The following is a 19,981-nucleotide window of genomic DNA, read 5'->3' on the forward strand; positions in this document are numbered from 1 at the left end:
TGAAAAATATTGAAAGACAGGATGCTTTTTAAAAATGTTAATCAGTGTATTTCAAATGTCAAGGTCAAACAAATCTCAGATGTTTGCTTTCAGCATATTTTATGATTACTTCATGTTTCAAAAACAGGAATTTCCTGAAAGTTAATGGAGGCAAATGCCTTAAGGTGTAACTTCTGTTAGGTTTTCTTTTAGCCTTTCCATTTTTTCTTTCTTTTTCTTTTCTTTTTTTTTTTTTAATAAAATCAGTTTGTGAAGAAAGTGGGGTTTTCAAGCCTCAATCCAGTACTCTCCCACTAACCACCCCCCCCAGCCCATAAAGGGCAAAAGCAAACCAAAAACCTCAACTCAAAACAAGTGAAAAGAAATTAATAGTTATTAAAGGAAACTTTTTGGTTAGACTTTATATTAAGAATTACTATTTTAAAGCTTTTATTTATTTTTTAATGTTATCATTATGTATGTACACATTATCAATCTAAAATGATTTATCTAACTGATTCCTTTTGTTACCTGGCTAGCAGGGAAAAGGGGTCGAGGCCGGTCCTGACCTGTTACAATGAAGACTGACTTGCTATGTGGGATTACACCAGAAGCTTGCAGTGGAGTAATGGTAAGGAAATCAAGCAACCTTAAATATCTCGGCTGTATAGGAGCATATTCTATTGCAGAAGACCTTCCTATGAAGATCATGGAATCAAATACAGGACATTGAACTAATACTTGGACTTTGATATGAATTTCTTTAACAATTTTCTCTGCAGTGCAAGTTATTAAACTAAAGCTACTCTATTTTCCAAATGTGTTCCAACAGAAATTCTTCATAACTTCTAGCATGGTATCTTAATAAAGAATAAAGTTCTTCTCTTTAAAAAATCTGCTCTAAGTAGATTTTTCCCCTGTTTTTTTAAATTAAGGATCCCAGCATTGGTTTTCTGAAATATTCTCTTGAATTTGTGCATTTAAATTTTATTGCAGTGGTATAGATGAATGCCATTGTTGGTATCCTTAAATTTTATTTCTGCTCACCAAGGTTAATCATGATTGTCTATATCTTTTTTATAGTAATCACTTTTGAATTGTGTTCAGATATGCAGTTTCAGGTGTAATCATCAGAGCTGGTTAGTCAGGCATTCCAGATAGTGGTTCTTTTCAGAACCTTTTTTAAAGGGTTGGTTAACTACCTCAGTAGCAGAGGATTGAACTATACCCTGTCTGTACTGTACATAGAAAATCTTTGTAGATAAAAGCAAGGCTTGTTAAATGATATGAGGGTAAGATTTTAATATACCAAATGTAACATTCTTAGTTGCCTTTAGTTTCAGAGGCTTGTAAGACTTCCTCATGACCATCATAACAGGCCTTGCTTTTGTCGTATTTTGTGGCTGAAAAAGCAGCCTTGCTTCTTCAGATATTGTAGTTATTTGGATGTATAATAGTTTAGCAAGATGTTACTTTTGTAAGACATCAGATGTTCAAAAAAGTGCATCCGAACTTGTACTAAATACTGCAGTGTCCCTTTATAAAAAGTCAGACTAAAACTGACAATTGTACAGCGAAGCCTGACATTTGGATATTTTGAAGTTTTTTCATAAATCATAGAAATTAGTATACGGCTGTAGTTTAGCTTTTTAGGTAAAAGGTATGTTTCATTAGTGCATTTCTTATTGCTGATCACTGCAAAAACGTGGATCAGCTTTTCCATTTCTTATGCAGGTCATGATAACTTGTAGAATAGAGTACAATCATTTGTGCTATGTTTTTAATTTTCTAAAGCACCTTGATGACAGTGAGTGTTCAGTGGTGAAGCATCCTCTATTGAATCACCCTCAAAAAATTTTTTGCCAAGTCCTAAATTGATAGTTTAAAGTCAGAAGTGAAATTATAGTTTAATTGAGACTTGGTATAAAGAAATCCCTTTTCCCCTTCCCCAAAGGGATACTGCAGTTATATCACATACCCAATAGGCACCATGATGAAGATCAGAGCTTATACTTAATTAAGGTTTTATACACACCAGTTTCCCCAGTAAATGCAAATTTAACAAGAAAATTAGACATGTCATATGTTCAAACTGCTCATGGCAAACAATCATTTTGCATTCCTGCAAATAAAATTGTTTTATACTGTAAGCTGGAGGCGAGTGTAACTTATTTTTGTAATAAAGTTTTTATTTTTTTTATGTGTCATTAATATAAATGTGTGTTAGTATAGAAATATTCTGGTTTAAAAACTTAGAAATGCACACATTTCAGTATGTTTATTTGTACTTACATAATTTTAGATAGTGGTTGCCAATAGCCTGTATGTTTCACATTAATTGGTTTTTTTTTATGTTATCTTAATAAACCATTTTAGTATGTTGTATGTCAGTTACTGGGATAGCTGGGACATAGAGTGTAATTTAAAATTTGTCAATAAGTATTCATTGGAATATATGTAAATGTGCCTTGCCGGTTATTGAAACATTACCTACAAAATGAGTATGGGGTGACAAAAATTAGTTCCTGGTGCTTAATGAAACTTTTTGCCACTGATTTTATATATTACCCCGTGCTTTTTTAAAGTACATCTCTCTCAAATCTTAGTGTAAGTTTGAGGGCTACACAGAACATTTACATTTCATTCTAACATATAATGAGTATAATAGGTTGTGGAAAGTGGGTAAACTAAATGTAGCCTTCAGTAAAATTGAATCTCAGTGTAATCCTTGCTGCTGGCATTTCCCAGTTCCAAGGAGTTAAATAAATGATCCCATCAAAGAGGTCATTGCCATGCCTATTGGCACTTTACTGTCATACCCTTTTTAAGGGACACTGTCAAGGTGTTTAAGTTAATTCTCAGAATTATTTGTTGGGATTTTAGAACAAGTTTGTTTGACTTAAGTAAGAACTGCATTGTCAAAGTTGAAAGATGAACATTTTTGTGAGTTCACAAATGTGTTCTTAAGAAGACATTAAAATGTGGAGCTGTGGGTTTCCAAGACTATTTGGCATTCTTAGTTTGGGGATTTGGGAGGGAAAACTGATATTAAAAAATTGTGAAGAATTGATGGGTAATGTAAACAGTGGTGATGAAATATATACACACTCAAGTGAAATCACTTGACAGTGTTCATTTGACTAACTGAATTTAAGCCATTATAATTACTTTTAAAATTAAATAATCATTTGCACTGTTCTGATAATGGGTGCAGTTTTTGAGCAATATAATCAGAGCTAAATATGCATGTAGTGATTAGTGATGTGAACAATTAAGTACTGAGAAGAAATACTAACTGGTATTTTCAAACTTAAATTTCTGTAGTAAAATCAGTATCAAACTCTTATCAGATCAAGGAAAACAGGCAATGCATATAAACATACTTTTGAATGTTGTGTGGCCTATAAAGCAATAATGCAATTTTTATGGAATGTCATGGGATATGAGAAATGGAAATGCAAAAATAACGAATCCTTTAGTAAAAATGTCAACATGTTAAAAAGGGGAATGTTAACTAATGTAGGTTATTGCTATTTGTGATTTGTTTATGGGTTCTTGGCTTTGACAGCTTCAAAGAATGGACAGATGACAAGTTAAAGAAATTTTGTATATATTGTCAAGGAATGGGTCTTAAATCCAAGAGTCAAGTCCCTTCCTTGGGGTGAAAAATGTATCCTTAAAGCATTCTGATTGTTAAAAAAGAAAACTTGAGTTACCTAACCAAAGCAGACGCAAGATTTTGTTTCTGCAGACTACTTGGCAATCAAAAGTGATCATCACTTTAATCAGTTTTTAGAAAGTTGCTTTGTGAGAAAATTGTGTTTGATATATTTTCCCAAACATGAATTTTGTGGAAGGTTTTCCAGCATTGTGACTGAATCAGATGTTAGAAATGGGGGGGTGGTGGATTTAGCACAAAAAGAGCGGTTGCACACTCATGATGGCCACTGTAGCATCATGAGAAATTTACCAATTACTGCAAGTCTGATTTAAGAAAATACACTTTCTTCATGATAAACTAGGAACAACATAGGAATGGATTGGTGGGGTTACCTCGGGCATTCACTTGTATATAGCTATTTGAAAAGACTTGTATGAGGGTGAATATCATCATGCTAGGCAAAATTGTCACATTCAGGACAGCTTTTTTTTGATCACTAAGCCAAAAGTCACTGTTGATCAGAAACATAGCAAAAAAAACAAACAAACCCCCAGTATGACATAGTCTATTTAAGGGGAGAAATTAAAAAGTAGAAGGACTTCATGCATTTAGGTGAGGGAGCTATCCCCCTGGAGTAAATGATTGCTCAGGTTCCTAAAACTTCCAAGAATACCCACCATGGTTTGTTTTTTCCCCAGTGATGTACACTGTAAAATTTTTATCTGACCGTAGGAATTCAGTGGTGGGTATAAAATGAATGAATAAAGAAGTAACAGTACATAAAATGAACAGACTTCTGGGGATGGTGTTTCAAAGTGTAGTATTAATTACGCAGTAATACCACTCAATAGGGCATGCCACTACTTTCTTGAGATGCTAATTATAAACCAATGTTTAAAGACATTTTTAACTGTGGGCAAATTAGATGGACTTTTTTGTCTGTCACTTTTTAAAAAAGTACTTAAGATGTAAGTTTTATTAGTACCACAGTCTGCCTTCAGTAATATGCCTAAAATATTTTTCAGGACCAGGAGCATTCAGTTTAAAGAAACAAATCTTTTTTATGAATGCAAAACAGTATTATAACTAATGCCCTGGTCCAAAATTAGGTTTTTAATGATATTAACAGTAGTCTGATGAACATTTAGAAGTCTGGCATTGAGAAACAAAAGCTTGTACCTGACTAGTATTATTATTAAAAAAAATTAGTTCTGTTAGCTTATTTAAATTCTCTTACATTTATTTATCTGTAGAATTTATATTTATTTCATTCCTTTTATCTCACTGAAAACTGTCTGCAGGCTCTCTGATTTGGATTAGATGTGTGAAGTACTGTCTTTTGCCAAAAACCTCAAATTACCTGTTCTTTTCAACGTAGTGGGTTTGTGCTTGTTTGGAGATCAGTTCAAAAACTATCTGTACTATCTGTACTGCCTCTGATGTTAAGATTTTATGTATAGCATAAGGAAGCTAGCTCTGACTATATTTTCCTAAGAATAAAGACCTATTTTTGTAGCATGTCTTAGGATCTCCAGGAGTCCAAGAATTATTGTGGGTGTCCTCCATCGTTTTTCCTTTAACAGCTTTAAAATAGACACTTGGAATCTTTAGAAGTCTTTCGCCTTTTAATTACTCATACATTCAAAGTAACTAGCCAATGGTACAAACAAATTCCCCAAGATCCCTAATTCAAGCACATGATGGGGAGATGCTGTATAGGATAAATGTATAGTGTTGGTCTCCACTTAATTTTAATTGACGATGAAAATATTCTGTGGTCACACACACGCCGGTGGACTCAATGAAGAAGTTACTGGTAATTTGGCTCTGCTTTTCTGGTAACGTGCCCCCACCATTCAGTGCTGCATTCTCTGTCACTCTGGAGGTTTGGAGATGAGTGACGGAGGTTGTAAGTAATACAGGAGAGGGGAGTGAACAAACTATTTTGCTTTAATAGAATGCTGCACATTTAGGTGACTGCGCAAATGAGATTAGGTAGGTGAAATAGAGCTTAAAATGTGTTCTATTAAGCTAAGTTGGCAAATCATTATCAAAGAATGGGGAACTTTAAATATGTTCAGGAGGTTTTGGTTCAGCCCTAGGATATCTTGGGGGGAGGTAGTGTTGGCCACTTCATGAAGACAAAGATCCTTTTAGGTCAGTGCAGAGTTTGTGTTATGATTGCTAACATTTATACTAATGATTGAAAAAAGTTTTGTCATTTCAGAATAGTCATGGAAGTTTTATACCTGAAAAATTCTTGTACACTACTAGGGGATTTTGAAAACCATTTACATTGCCTATTTGGCTCCCTGTGCAGATGCCAAACTAGTACTTTTTTTTTCTTGTTCATGTGAAGACTGCTGAATAAGACTTTTTGGGTGAGGGAGAAGTCCCAATAAACCACTTTGGAAATTAGTGTCTTCAACTGTAAGTTTCCTGAAAAATTTTTTTTTTAACACAAGCAATAGATCAAGATAAGGTTATTTTAGAATAATTTACTACAGGCTTCAGTGAATACCTGATTTTTTACTTTGTAGAGTGGTTTAAAAACAAGTTCTAATGAGTCTAATCTGAAGCTGCTATCTGTAATGCACATGAATTGTCATTTCTTCACCTTTTTAGGCTTTCAGTCTGTATTCTGAAAGGATTCTTGTGATACAAAATACGTTTTGGAGAGAATTTTGGGATACCTAAGGGAATTGACATCTGTCATTTATGAACTACAGCCAATTTCTACTTTTCCAAGGCAAAGGACAAAGGTTTTGATGTGGACAAGCCATTACCACCGATTAAGTAAAGAATGTGATTAGGGCGTGTTCACAGTACTAAATGTGTAGAAAAGAGTTGTAGATTCCAAAATCTAGTCTTCCAGGTACAGAAACATACCATGACATAAGAGTTCTAAGATCATTACATCTGGTGTGGCTCTGTTGCTGTTAATTTCAAATGAGATGAAGAAATTTGAATAATCATGCCATGTGTATAACAACTTTGCATTTCAACTTGTGTCCTGATTTTTTCCTGTGTGAATTAGAAAATGCCAGTACTGCATCATTTGAACACAAAATTGCTAGAACTAGGTACATCTATGTCATGAGTAAAAACCCTTACGACGTCATTTTTCAAGAGAATATTTTTTAATATATTGGTATTCATGTTGCCTTAATTGGAGGACTCAAAAATTAGGCCTCTAAAACTGCTTTATTTAACGCATGGGAAATTAGAAAAGCATATATACTAATTGTGTTTCTTAGTATACTTAATATTTGGAATGTGCTTGGAGGAAAACCAGAAATGAGCAGTATGTCAAAGGTCATCTATATAAAAATTGGTGGAGTACACTTTTCAGTTCTCTGCAGCCACGTGCATATGTAATCGCAGGGTAGTTCTGGCAAAATTTAATATCTTCTTGAAATAGTAAAAATTCATGTGAATTTGCATAAGTTGAATTCCTAGGAATCCTTCAACATTGACAGGTGTAATTTCTTCTAGGCACCCTACCTAACTTCAGGTTCATTTATAAATAGAATTAAAGCAGGATGAAAAGCTTTTATTCTAAAATTATACTTTAAGTCTTAGTTGATGGTTTTCTGAGGATCCATTTAGCATTTAGGACAGCAGCAGCACTTAGGGGCCCAGCAGCAGATGCTGTGGTTTCTTTGGCTTATCCTCCCTGCTGCTTAGTGTCTTTTGATTAGTCTATTTGAAATACTACCACTCCTTGTTCTTTAAAGTTACTGTTTCTTCTCTATATGGTTTCTTTTGCCTCCTAGGATAGAAGCTCCTCCAGGGCAGGGAAATCTTAATTAATGGTGCTAGGCATTTAAAAATATTTTTCAAAATATTTTTTAGTTCGGTGGAAATAAATTTTCAGTTTAGCTTATTTGCTGAATTAGGCTTAATTGTGGCATGTTAACTTGAAGAAGGAATAAAAAGTTTTGAGCCACTTAATTCACAACATGAAAAGCTTAAAAATTAATGAACACGAAATACTAACGTTTTAAGCAAATTAAGATCATGAAGATCCAGATTTAAATCGTCTGACATTAAAAAAGTCTTGAAGGGAGCTGTCGGTTTATAGACTGCATTATTCTTATATCAATTTAATTATTGACAACCCAGCCCAACAATATTTCTTTATGTTGATGTTCAGCTTAATTCCAAGCTGCTGAACAAAACAGTATCCACCTACCAAACGCCATCTATACTTAACTTCTTTATGAGGAAGGAGTACTTCAAGATAGAGTTCTTGTTTTGCTGATGAGTCTAGTTGGTTTTGAGTCCATAAAGTTTGTGTAAGGTTCTTAATGTAGAGCACTTTGGAAAGGATATGTAGTGATGCTTGAGAAAAGCATGAAGGCTAGGTAACTATACATTAACGTCTTGAGAAGAGCTATTTCTAAGAGTAATCCATACTTACTATATTTTAAAATAAAGCCCTGGTTGCATCCATATGAATAGTCTTAATAGGTACCTTACAGTTGGTTGCTGGTTGAAGTTAAATCACTTGAGAAGGGAGGCTCTGAATTTAAGGCATTTTCTCACTACAGTATATATACCTACTTGTTTGAGTATTGATGGAAAAAGGTGGTATTTAGACTTAAATATGCTTAGTTGATATTTTAACTTGATAGTACTTTAAAGAAAATTTAAAAGACTTATACCTGGAAAACAAGATAGAACACAGGATGTGAAAGTCTACTTCTCTGCTCACACCCTAGTCAGTTAACAGAGATGAATGACACTGTTTAGTTCTGATTGTAGTTAACCTCATATCTTTTAATTACTAAGTTTAAGCAGTATTTTTTTTACCCCTTGTGAGACATTTGGCTTACTCTAGTCCTCCTTTTTTTTCTGAACTGTTTTAAGTTCAGTCGATTACCTCAACTACACCTAGTACCTGTTTGCTCTTCACTATATGGGGAAACAGCACACTCAATACTTTCTTTTCCTTCATTTCCCAATTCCTGTTAACTATCTTTTCTGTCACTTTTTTTCTTCTGGGGCATATATTGATTTTAAATTTTAGCAGTAGAGCGGGCTCATATTATGTATGGACTGTCTTGCTCACTCTTGAATTCTGTCAGTTTTTAAAAAGATAACCAGTTTCTTAATGCATTGAAATACTACTTCACTTTGGTTATCTACTTTCAGTGCTTTTGATTTTTTTCTCAAATGTTTGGTGATTCTGTTTTTTTCATATTTATGAAAGAAAGATCAAAGTGGTCAGGTGTTCCTGGGCCTATCCACTGAGACAGGTGACTGTAAGTTGTGTGTGTGTGTGTGTGTGTGAGAACACAAGGACTAACAGGCTTTATCATTTCCTTGAGGGCAGGCAGGCAGGTAGGCAGGCAAGCTTACCCCTCCAGTGCCAGGAAGCAGAGTGCTCAATTGTAGGAACACTGACTCCTCCTAGGCGGGTGAGTTATTTGCTTTGAGGAGGTGGGTAGACGCTGAAAGCAGGTCTGCAACCCTCAGGCACCTAAATTTCTTCCCTTTCCACTCTTGCTAGCCAGAGGTTTTGCCTTTTCCGGAAGTCACTCATCCCTCCCATGAAAAATGGCTCTTTTTCCTGCAGTCCTCTGGTTGCAAAATGAACATAGCCTCAGTTCTTCATCTTTTGTACTAATTTGTGCAAATTAATATAAAAAGTGATAATTTAAAAATAGAACTGAGTAGTAAAATACAACAGTATGGTGTACACTATCTTAGAAGAAACCACCTTAATCTCTGTATAATCACATGTGACAGCTCATTTAAAATAAATTGTCTAGGAAAAAGTTCGAATAAATCTTACTTGAAAAGAGAACAGCACTTAGCATGCTAATGGGTATATAGAAGACATTTTGTGACTAAGGATGCAAACTTAGTGGCATTCTTGACTGAGCAAAGCAGATTATTTTGAAAGCCCTTTTTTGGGGAATAGTACGATAGATTTTACTTTAGCATACAATTTCTGAACACTTAGAAGAAACCATTGAGCAGTATTTTGGTTTATCCCACCCCCCCCCCCCTTTTTTTTTTTGGCCACACTGTGTGGCTTGTGGGATCTTGGTTCCCTGACCAGGGATTGATCCCGGGCCAGGGCAGTGAAAGCACCAAAAATCCCTAGACCACCAGGGAACTCCCATTTCCTTTTTTTTTTTCTTTGTCTAGTTACATTTAATACAGCATACCTTCATATATGTTCTTTTACTAGTTAATGAGACTACATTCCTTATTTTGGTAGGGGTCTCAAACCTACCTTTTCCAGATTTGTTGTTCTGGGATTTGGTGAGAGTCCATGTTAACCTACTTGTGGAATATATTCTTTTATACTTTTGTCATATGCTCTGTCTTTGCTGATTAGAGGGTCTAAATCCTTAAAAAGCATTTCCACCTAAATATGGCAATTCAAACATTTTAGATCGTTTTGCCTATCCTTAAGGACCTCTTCCAGGTATGAAAACCATTTATTTTTTTGGCTGCACTGTGTGGCTTGCAGGATCTTAGTTCCCCGACCAGGGATTGAACTCGGGCCATGGCAGTGAAAGCGCTGAGTCCTAACCACCCTTAAAACCATTTTTAACAGGTTTTATGATATTAAATATTAGTTGATATCAAGGGAGAAACTGACTTTCGAGGTTTTTGGTACCAAAAATCTTGGCTAAGTTTTGAACTAGTTTCAACTAGTGTACCTAGACTGTTTCAATTAAAATTGATGGACATAAGACACACTAATCTCTTGTATTTATAGGGCTTTCCCATTCTAATAAGACTGATGTAGCCTGTTTATATTCACTTTTCATATAAACTTAGAAAAGTACAGGTTGCTAAAGCAAAAGACTGTGAGTTGATATAGTCTCACAATTTCAATGACTTAGATACTCCCTCTTATTTCCCCAATAGTTTCAGGTGAAAAAATTATTTTTTTCTTAATCATTGAGACATTTAATAAAAGGAACTGAGCAAACACAAATATAACCTCTTTGGTCCTGAGTTTGCTTTCCTGTAAAAAAGAGATGCTGTTAGACTGATATTTTTCTAGCTTTCAGCATTCTATGAGATACAGCTTGTGTTAAAAAAAAAAAATTCTGGGACCTCCCTGGTGGTCTAGCGGTTAAAACTGCTCGCTTCCAATGGAGGTGGCACAGGTTCAATCCCTGGTTGGGGAACTAAGATTCCATGTGTGGTGCAGCCAAAAAATAAAAAATACTTAAAAAAAATTCTGCCTAGATGGTTTTTTGCTTTATTTCATTCATACTTTTGTTGTGAAGACCTAGTTTTACAAAATGCAGGAAATGTTACATTGCTGTTCATTTGCCCTGTAATACCTTACATATTATGAACATTTCCTGGTACATTATTTTTGTGATACTTAGTTACTATTTGAGGGAGAGAGCGGTAAGACAAACCTTTCTCAAAGCCATATATTCTGAGTAATAAAACTCTCAACTCTTCACAGAGCATTATTCAAGTTATTTCCAAGTTCCCTAAATTAGTGTGTTAATGTTGTACTAGTTAAGAGTCATCCTGTGTAAGATGTCAATTAAAATTAGCCATATGGATCTACTTTTGTGCTAGTATGTTTTTTAGGTTTTAGAATTAGTGTTCATTTACTTCGGTCTCTCTGTTCTGAAATTCTAGGCAAAACTCATTTAGTGTAAAGCTAATAAATATATTAACCTGATCAGGAAATAAAAGACAGTTTAACTGCTAAACCAGCCTCCCAAATTTGCTTTAATAATAATAATGATTCAAATATTTTCTAAAAATTATAGAGTGTAAGTGTTCTCCTAAGCACCAGCAATCTCCTCTTCCTCTCCGCCCCTAGTAAACTGTCTTTAAGTTGAAACACCATGTATTTCATTATCAGGATAAAGCATATTATTGCACCTTTTCCTAGGTAGCGTGGTGATTTTGGAATGATGCCCCTTTTAAGTTGATTTTCCTCTCCCCTCTGTTTTCAAGAACTGTTCACAGGATACCAGTAGGCTGATATGAAAGTTATATTTTTTTAAAGCTTTAGGGAATTTCCTGGCGGTCCAGTGGTTAGGACTTGGCGTTTTCACTGCCGGGGCCCGGGTTTGATCCCTGGTCAGGGAATTAAGATCCCATAATCTGCGAGAAAAGCTTTAACTTCTCTGAGGCATTGAATCACTCTGCTTGAAAAGTTTCCTTGCTACTTTGCTGGTTATCTTAATATTCTCTATTCTGTTCTTATCTGTTCTTATTTCCCGTTTTTCTTCTATACTTGTCTCCTTGATCTCAACTGTATTTCCAGCTTCGTGTCACATCTGTGTGGACTCCTGCTTTAATGTCAGGGTTTGATCTGTTATATGCAGGTTTGCCATTCCAGCTCTTTGCTGTACATGTTAGAGTGCTTTGCTCTGTCAGTGATTATATGCTGTTAATTCATCACATCCAGTTACACTTGATGACTTACTGAATAGGCCTAAAAATCCTCTCTATCCAAGTTCTACTGTACCCTTTGAGAAGTTCAGGTCAGGTCTGGCTGAACTTTATATTTACAAAGATCTTAAGTGGTCCAGATTTATAAGTGGCACATTATAATGGCTCTCCATATCTATGTCTACAATAGCACTCTCTAGTAAAAATGCAAGCCATACATGTAATTTAAAATTTTATAATTTGGTCTGAGCTCATCCTTCTCACCTTAACCTTCCATTGGTATTGCCTGTAAGCAAACTGCTGGCCTGGTCTTTCTTTGGCTCACTTCACATTTCTGGTGTCTTATTAGTGTGTGTCCCCAACCCACCCTTCCAAGCCAAGCTCTCAAAAATCCTCTTCAGCGAAAATAGTAAAGTCTCCTTGCTGTATGTGCGTTAAAATGATGATCAACAAAGTATCCCTGAGAAACATGTACAGTTAGGGGAACATCAAAAGTCCTGGCTTTCTGGAGTTTATATAAGGGTGTTAGCTGATGTTTTTTCCTTTATTGCTTGTGCAGTAGGTTTGTAACATAGCTATTTATGTATGAGTCAAAACCCCAAATCTACTAACCTCTGATTAAAGGTAACTTTAGGAGCAAAACCATGGTTTTCAAATATTTGGCAATATTTGAAAATCTGGTATCTCTATGCTTTGTAATTGCAAGAAGAATCTTCAGAAACATTTAAATTAATAATATTCATTATATTTAAAACAATAAATTATATTCATTATTGCTGCTACCCTTCAAATTCATTTTCTGTCAACAGTGTATGTGGTAATTACAATTTCCCATCCTCTACTGTGATCAGTAACAGCTTCATATGCTGCTTTACACAGTGGGAAGCAAGCTATGAAACTCGGCAGAGACTGAATATGTAAGTAGGCTTAAACTAATTTAGGGATAATACGTGATGTGTTATCAACATTTGAAAATCCAGTTCATGAAAAGGACTGCTTAGGTAGGGCTATTTGCTGTTTGTCTCTTAACTCTGAAGCTTTACAAAAATTGCTCCAATCCTACCACCAATGTTTCTGTGGGCATTCTTGGAGAAGCTTTCTTAGTCTTAAGAAATATAAAGAACTGAACGTGAGCTAATCTTTTAAATTACACACACACACACACACACACACACACACACACACATATATATATATATATAAACTGAAAATAGAAGTGATAGAAATGCTCAGTGAACATCTGGGATAGTTCTTAATTATATTGAATAAATAAGTATATATCTTGAACTGTTTTTACAAAATTGAAGAGTATAGGCCTTATGACTTTCTGATAATGCTCAAAATTCAGACTGTTTTAAATGTGTTCATCTGAGCTAAAAACCCTAAATTTAAATGGTAACTGTCTTTCAATATACAAGGGCAATTTTCCAATAAAAATTTTTTTAGTAAGAATTTCCAATTTACTTATTCAATATTTCTACTTAGATATACTGTACTGAGTTGTGGGGTTTTCTTGTTTTGTTTATTTTTGGCTGTGTTGGGTCATCGTTGCTATGCGTGGGCTTTCTCTAGCTGCGGCGAGCGGGGGCTACTCTTAGTTGCAGTGCGCAGGTTTCTCATTGCGGTGGCTTCTCTTGTTGGGAGCACGGACTCTAGGTGCGCGGGCGCAGTAGTTGTGGCGCACGGGCTTCGTTGCTCCATGACACGTGCGTGGGATCTTCCTGGACCAGGGCTTGAACCCGTGACCCCTGCATTGGCAGGCGGATTCTTAACCACTTCGCCACCAGGTAAGCTCTGTGGGTTTTTTTTAATGTTTGTTTTTGATTGATTGTTTAATAACTGGAATCAGTTTACCAAAATACAGAAAGTTTCTTTTTAAAAGTGAAGATAAAAATTGATTTTAACTATTTTGGTAGCAACCTTACTAGAACTGGAATTGAAGTACCGATATTAGTGATCTTCACAATTCTGAACCAACCCTACCTAGCTGTATGGTGGTTTATATGTACCATGTCAAAGTGCTTTTGTTTTTGTATTTTAGAAAACAGCTACTGAGAGGTAAGAGGAACGACTGCAAAGACTTTCCAGAATATTTTCAGGAGTTACTGAAATCAGTTGAAAGCTGTACTTAAACATCTGAATATAGTTAGCATTTTTCCTTTATGAAAGAAAGCTATTGTGTCCATAGTAAACATAAGAAATGAGGTGGAATGCTTTACTTATTTAAAGGATAACTTTAAGTAACTTTTAAAAAAAATTTTATTTTGGGCTTTGTTGGGTCTTCGTTGCTGCACGCGGGCTTTCTCTAGTTGCGGAGAGCGGGGACTACTCTTCGTTGCAGTGCACAGGCTTCTCATTGCGGTGGCTTCTCTTGTTGCGGAGCACGGGCTCTAGGCGCCTCGGCTTCAGTAGTTGCAGTGCACGGGCTCTAGGGCATGCGGGCTTGAGTAGTTGCAGCGTGTGGGCTCAGTAGTTGTGGCTCGCGGGCTCTAGAGCACAGGCTCACTAGTTGTGGCACATGGGTTTAGTTGCTCCGTGGCATGTGGGATCTTCCCGGACCAGGGATTGAACCCGTCCCCTACATTGGTAGGTGGATTCTTAACCACTGCGCCACCGGAGAAGTCCCTATGTAACTTTAAAAAAACTTTTTAGATGAGAAAGACATTGGCCATCTTATACAAAGAGTAGCAGTATTAGATTATAAGTGCCTTTTCCAATCTTTAACATTTATCAACAGGCAGATGGATATATTTTCAGTTCCTAATCAGTTAATAATTTATATTTTCTGAAGTTATGACCTGTTAACATCAAAGTGAGGTTTAAGAGGATGGTTATTCCAACATATCTTAGAAATAAGATGACAAACATTAAATGCTTCATTTTTGTTGCTAAGATAAAATGAGACCGCCCAGAATTTCATGCTCAAACAGCTTTTATCCAGAGAGTATCTCTTTGATCCACTGGTTCTGTAAAGCTGTAGTTCTTCATATCTTACCATTGGAAGTTTTACTTCATGATCACACAAAAAAGTGGGGGTTAAATATGGAAATCGTAACTGCATTTTGAACATCTTGCACTCCCATCCAAAAATCCCTTAATGCTCCTCCTTGAATTGTACAGTCTCCATTGTAATGAGTTTCCTTCTTTTGAAAATCAAGGAAAGGAACATTTCTCGAAGTATAAAAGGCAGTTTAATGGTTCCTGTTACAGGTATTATTATGTCCAGAAGTTGATACATAGGGATAGGTTGTGGGGAGAAGAGGGTATTATGAAATGTAAAATTAAGACTGTAAAAGTAACATTACAAATGCCACAAAAGGTAAAACAAGAACCTTGATGCTTTGAGACTCGGGGGCGGAGGGTGTGGGGGGGCGGTGGAACTGGGGTTCGGAAATGCCAAACCTGTGACAGGAAAGCATACTCCAAATTACAGGAGGCAGCTGTGAGAGGGAGGGACTGAATGGCTCCAAGGGGTAGTGGGTAAGTATGCCTCTATCCTTTTCCTGACACATATGCCACACAAACATTGGCCCTTGACAGTTAAAGCCTGGTGTACATTCAGGGTCCTCAGCGTTAAGTAGGCCCAATCACTGGGATTCAGGTAGTCAACACCATCTTTTCAGATTCCTGTACCAATGTAAAAAGCAATTTATGCAGTTTGTTGGTGGGTTGGGGGAATCAGGTTTAATCAGGTAGAAGCATTTTAAATACTTTGCCTAGTGCTGCATAACTGCTGAAAATTAGGTGAAAGCAAAGAGATAAATCCTAGTCTGCTCAAATTATTGTCTTCCCAGAGGACTTTCCTGATCCTCACCAGCTGAAAATTTCCCTTTCCCCTCACCTGTCATTAAAAAAGACTTCTATTATTACAGACTTTATATATAAATATGTCCTGTGTGATATATTATTTTTCATGTGTGACACATTATTTTTCATGTGTGACATGTCTCCTTCGCTAGATTGTAAGCCTTTGGAGGTCAGAAAACACCGAAATCATTGGTTCTACCACTGCATTTAGTACAGTGCCTTATACTTATTTGCTAATAAATATTCATTAAAATAATGGAGATATTGTACTTTGGTGTTTATGAGCCCTTTAGATGAATGCGTTATCAACTATTTTTTACTTTTTGTAGTCTGCAAATGTAGACTAGCATATGTGATAATTGTGGCATTTATAAAAAGTCTACACATTAAGTTGTACTGGCCCCTCCACAGCTAACACTAGTCTGGAGCAGCACCGTCTAGTAGAAGCACAATCCACATATGTAATTCAAAATTTTCTAGTTGCCACATTACAAAAATAAGAAACACAAGAGATTAATTTTTAGCCCATTATTTCCAAAATATCGTTTAACATGTAATCAGCTTTTAAAAGTTTAGATACTTTATATTCTTGTTTTCATGCTAAGCTTTCAAAGTCTGATGGTGTGTTTTACACGAATAACACATGTCAATTCAAACTAGCCACATTTCAAGTGCTCAATAGCCAGATACTGGCTAGCGGCTACAGTATTGCACAGTGCAGGTCTAACACTTGAGGGCAGGCAATAAAAACCGCTTTGGAAAAAAAAAACGCTTTGGACCTCAGTTTCCTGTAAGGTATCTCATAGCTTTGGTTTCATGTCATTGTCATGTTACGTTGTTGAAATCCAAATAAAGCTAATTGACTTGACTTTTTTTGTCATGTTTATAAATCCATAAAATAAAACTTTTTGTATTAGGCATTGTACAAAGACATTTAATAGGCACTTTCCACCCAATTTAATCTTCCTTAAAACTTCTGAGGAAGGTAACTGTTTAGAGTTGAGGATTCCAGGTTTGAGATATATCAAGTTAACCTTGCTCAAAGAATTTGCCAGTAGAAGGTGAAGCTGATTTCAGAACCAGGATTGATTACGGATATCTCATATTCCCACTAGGAAGTTCGTATCTTTTAATAAAAAGTTGGAAAAAAAAATTCAAGCTCTGTGTATGAGTGCTGACGTGTATACCAGACCATAAGTTTAAAGAGAAAACATTTGATGGAGTAAAAATTTTATTTCATTAGATGAAGTTGGATCAATAGGAATTTTTTTCTTCTTTTAGGTGGGGATTTTGTAAAATTTTCTTATAGCATAAGTTTATTTTTATTTTTTCCTTTTCTGAGCATAAGAGCAATATGAAAATTTAAATTGGTCTATTGTCTAGTTAGCTTATTCTAATTGCCCCTTCAAAGAAAATCATATGGGAAAGGAGTTTTAGTTGGATGTTGTAAAGATGTCTAATATGAAAGAACAGAAAACATTTTATCATTAAAATGTACTGGCTCTCAGTGAAAAGTTGAACAGGAATTTTAGAATGAGCCTATAAAGAAGCAAAATTTTTTTTTTTTTTTTTTTTTTTGCGGTACGCGGGGCTCTCACTGTTGTGGCCTCTCCCATTGTGGAGCACAGGCTCCGGACGCGCAGGCTCAGCGGCCATGGCTCAAGGGACCAGCCGCTCCGCGGCATGTGGGATCTTCCCTGACCGGGGCACGAACCCGTGTCCCCTGCATTGGCAGGCGGACTCTCAACCACTGCGCCACCAGGGAAGCCCAAGAAGCAAAATTTTTAAACAGAAAAAGAAAGATTGGCAATGTAACTTCCCAACAAGTTTAATAAAGTAACTTACCCAATTATAAAGTACTCAAGTCCACAGTAGGCACTTGATGCATGTAGATTAATTCAACATACACCTTTTATTTATACTTCAGTTTAGCCCTAGAATGTTCATATAAACGAGGGGTTATACGTAGTTCAAAGACACTAAAAAAAAAAAAAGAAAAAGTGAAACAAACGTTTATGTACCTCAAAAAAAAAAAAAAGCCCTAAGCTTTCCAATGATGTTGTTACAGAGTAATCCTACAATATATTTGCGATGTTAGTTTAAACAATACCTAACGATGAGGATCAGTGACATTGATACTTTTATACCATTGTGGAACTGGCTAACCATTCTAGGAAGAACTTTGACAGTATGTATCATGTTCTTACTCTTTGATCCAGCAATTGTACTGATGTTGATCCTAAAGAAGTTATTAGAAATGTGTATAATTTGTGATCAAGGGTGGGAATACTCATAATATCAGTGAAATTAAATGGCATTAATAAAGGATGGTACATTCTGAAGGAAAGTAATGCATAAAGATGATCCATGTATTCGGAATAATAACATGGGAAAATAGTCATTAAACTGTCCATACACCATGGTTTTTATGTTTTTAGAAAATCATTTCTGAACCTGTCTGTCTGTCTCCGCACTTTGGAGGGTAAGATACTAAGAAAGAGAAAAGACATACAGCATGAGAACTGGCTCTGGGGTTAGAATGGCTTCCAACCCCGGGTTCGCTAGCAGTATGATTCTGAGCAAGTTCCTCTCCCCCTCAGTAATGTCAGTAATCTAGCTGTAAAATAGGAAAAACCAGAGTACCTCTATCCGGAGGTGAATGTGTGAAGGTTAAATGAAAGTGCTTAGCGCGCCGCCTAAGTAAATTTTACTTATTATTACGATACTGTCTTCCTGCATCTGTCAAAGCAGCGGAGAATACGGAAATTAAAATTTAGAAATGTGATGCCTTACTAAAGCGAAAGCCGCAGGACACTCTACAAGAGGTATGCAACCTAACCTTTCAAGCTGCCTCACCCAAACACCTGGGTTCTGGTTAGGCCCGCGGGGCTGTAGTGAACTGAGGTCTGCCTCGCCCGTGAGCACGTAAAAGATGCTTTCTCGCAGGGCTAGCGTCCCGGTGGGTTGGACTCTTCCGTGTTCCAGGGTTGTTTTACTCACCCACGCGCGGCCCGTGCAAAATAAGGACTGAGAGGTGTCCCCCCTCCTCCCATTTGGGCGTCATGCAAACCTTGGACCTGTCCCCACGTAGAGCTGAGCTTACGGAGTGGAGGCGTGGAGAGTGCTGGGGGGCGCGTCACAAAGACTACAGTCCCCAGCGGCCCGCGAGCTCAGGGAGTCCCGCAGGCAGGGCCCGACGGCTGCGGGCGGCTGCAGTTTCTCCTGTGCTCGGGCACAACCTTCTGTTTTTCCTCCGCAATACAGGCGGTTACTGGGTGCTGCAGCTTCTCCCCGATTTCCGAAAAGGGCCGGTAGCTGGGGAACGGGGCCCTCCACCGGAGGCCGGCGCGTGGCTCCTACCCGGGGGCTGAGCAGCGGGACCGACAGGCCTTGCGCGGGGTGACGGCGGACACGTCGTACGGCTGAACCCCAGGCGGATGGGGGCGCGGTCGCGCACGCGCGGCGGAGCCCGTGGGCGGGGCTTTGGGCAGCTGCAGCCGGCGGACCGTCCGCCGGTCGCCGGCGGTCTGGGTCCGCTGCCCGGCCCGGGGGCGGAGACGCGGGAGGTTGATGGGGGGTCGCCTCGACCTCAGCCTCAGTCTGTAGTGCAGCTTCAGCCACGCCGACGGAGATGGCGCCCTGGGTGCGGACGTTAGGAGAGAAGCTGAAGCAGCGTCTGCGGCTGGACGTAGGACGCGAGATCTGTCGCCAGTACCCGATGTTCTGCTTCCTGCTGCTCTGCCTCAGCGCCGCCTCCCTGCTCCTCAACAGGTAACGCGGCGGCGCCGAGCCAGCCGGGCGGGGGGCAGATGGCAGCTCTCCTCCGAAACTCCGGACGCAGGCCGCGTTGCATCGCTGCGCGGAGAACGTCGGGCTGCGCAGCTGCGGGACGTGGGGCCGCCTGCGGGGCCTCAGGGGAGAGCGGCTCGGGGAAGCCGGGCTGGGCGCCGGAGCCCGGAAGTGCGGGCGGGGTTGGGCTCGAGTACCCCCTCTCCCAAGGCCTCGCCTCCTCAGCCACCGGGACCCCATTCGTCCCTTGTTTTCACCCATTTTTTAAAACCTGGGCCTCCATCAACGATGCTTTTCGGAATGAAATCTGTCCGGGCGTTACGGTCAGCTGATAGAGGAGGGTGCAAGGTC

The 19,981-nt window shown here is 37.9% G+C and overlaps 2 protein-coding genes across 13 annotated transcripts in view; both read left to right on the forward strand.

The window, feature by feature from the left end:
- The window catches only part of SYNCRIP (synaptotagmin binding cytoplasmic RNA interacting protein), a 28,193-nt gene extending 23,031 nt beyond the window's left edge, over positions 1–5,162 (forward strand). For 4 of the 7 annotated variants that reach the window (XM_060030254.1, XM_060030255.1, XM_060030257.1 and 1 more), the window contains one exon: positions 519–5,162. In XM_060030254.1, coding sequence (XP_059886237.1) covers positions 519–547 — 29 coding nt within the window. In that variant the 3' untranslated portion in view covers positions 548–5,162. The other 3 variants (XM_060030259.1, XM_060030260.1, XM_060030258.1) reach the window with 2 other exon arrangements.
- A 14,156-nt stretch (positions 5,163–19,318) lies between these two features.
- SNX14 (sorting nexin 14) overlaps positions 19,319–19,981 on the forward strand; it is a 67,861-nt gene continuing 67,198 nt past the window's right edge. For all 6 annotated transcript variants that reach the window (XM_060030262.1, XM_060030265.1, XM_060030267.1 and 3 more), the window contains exon 1: positions 19,319–19,612. In XM_060030262.1, the coding sequence (XP_059886245.1) occupies positions 19,473–19,612 (140 nt within the window). In that variant the 5' untranslated portion in view covers positions 19,319–19,472. The remainder of the gene's footprint in view (positions 19,613–19,981) is intronic.

The sequence above is a fragment of the Delphinus delphis genome, chromosome 14 (assembly GCF_949987515.2).
Source record: "Delphinus delphis chromosome 14, mDelDel1.2, whole genome shotgun sequence".
In the NCBI taxonomy this organism is placed as follows: Eukaryota; Metazoa; Chordata; class Mammalia; order Artiodactyla; family Delphinidae; genus Delphinus; species Delphinus delphis.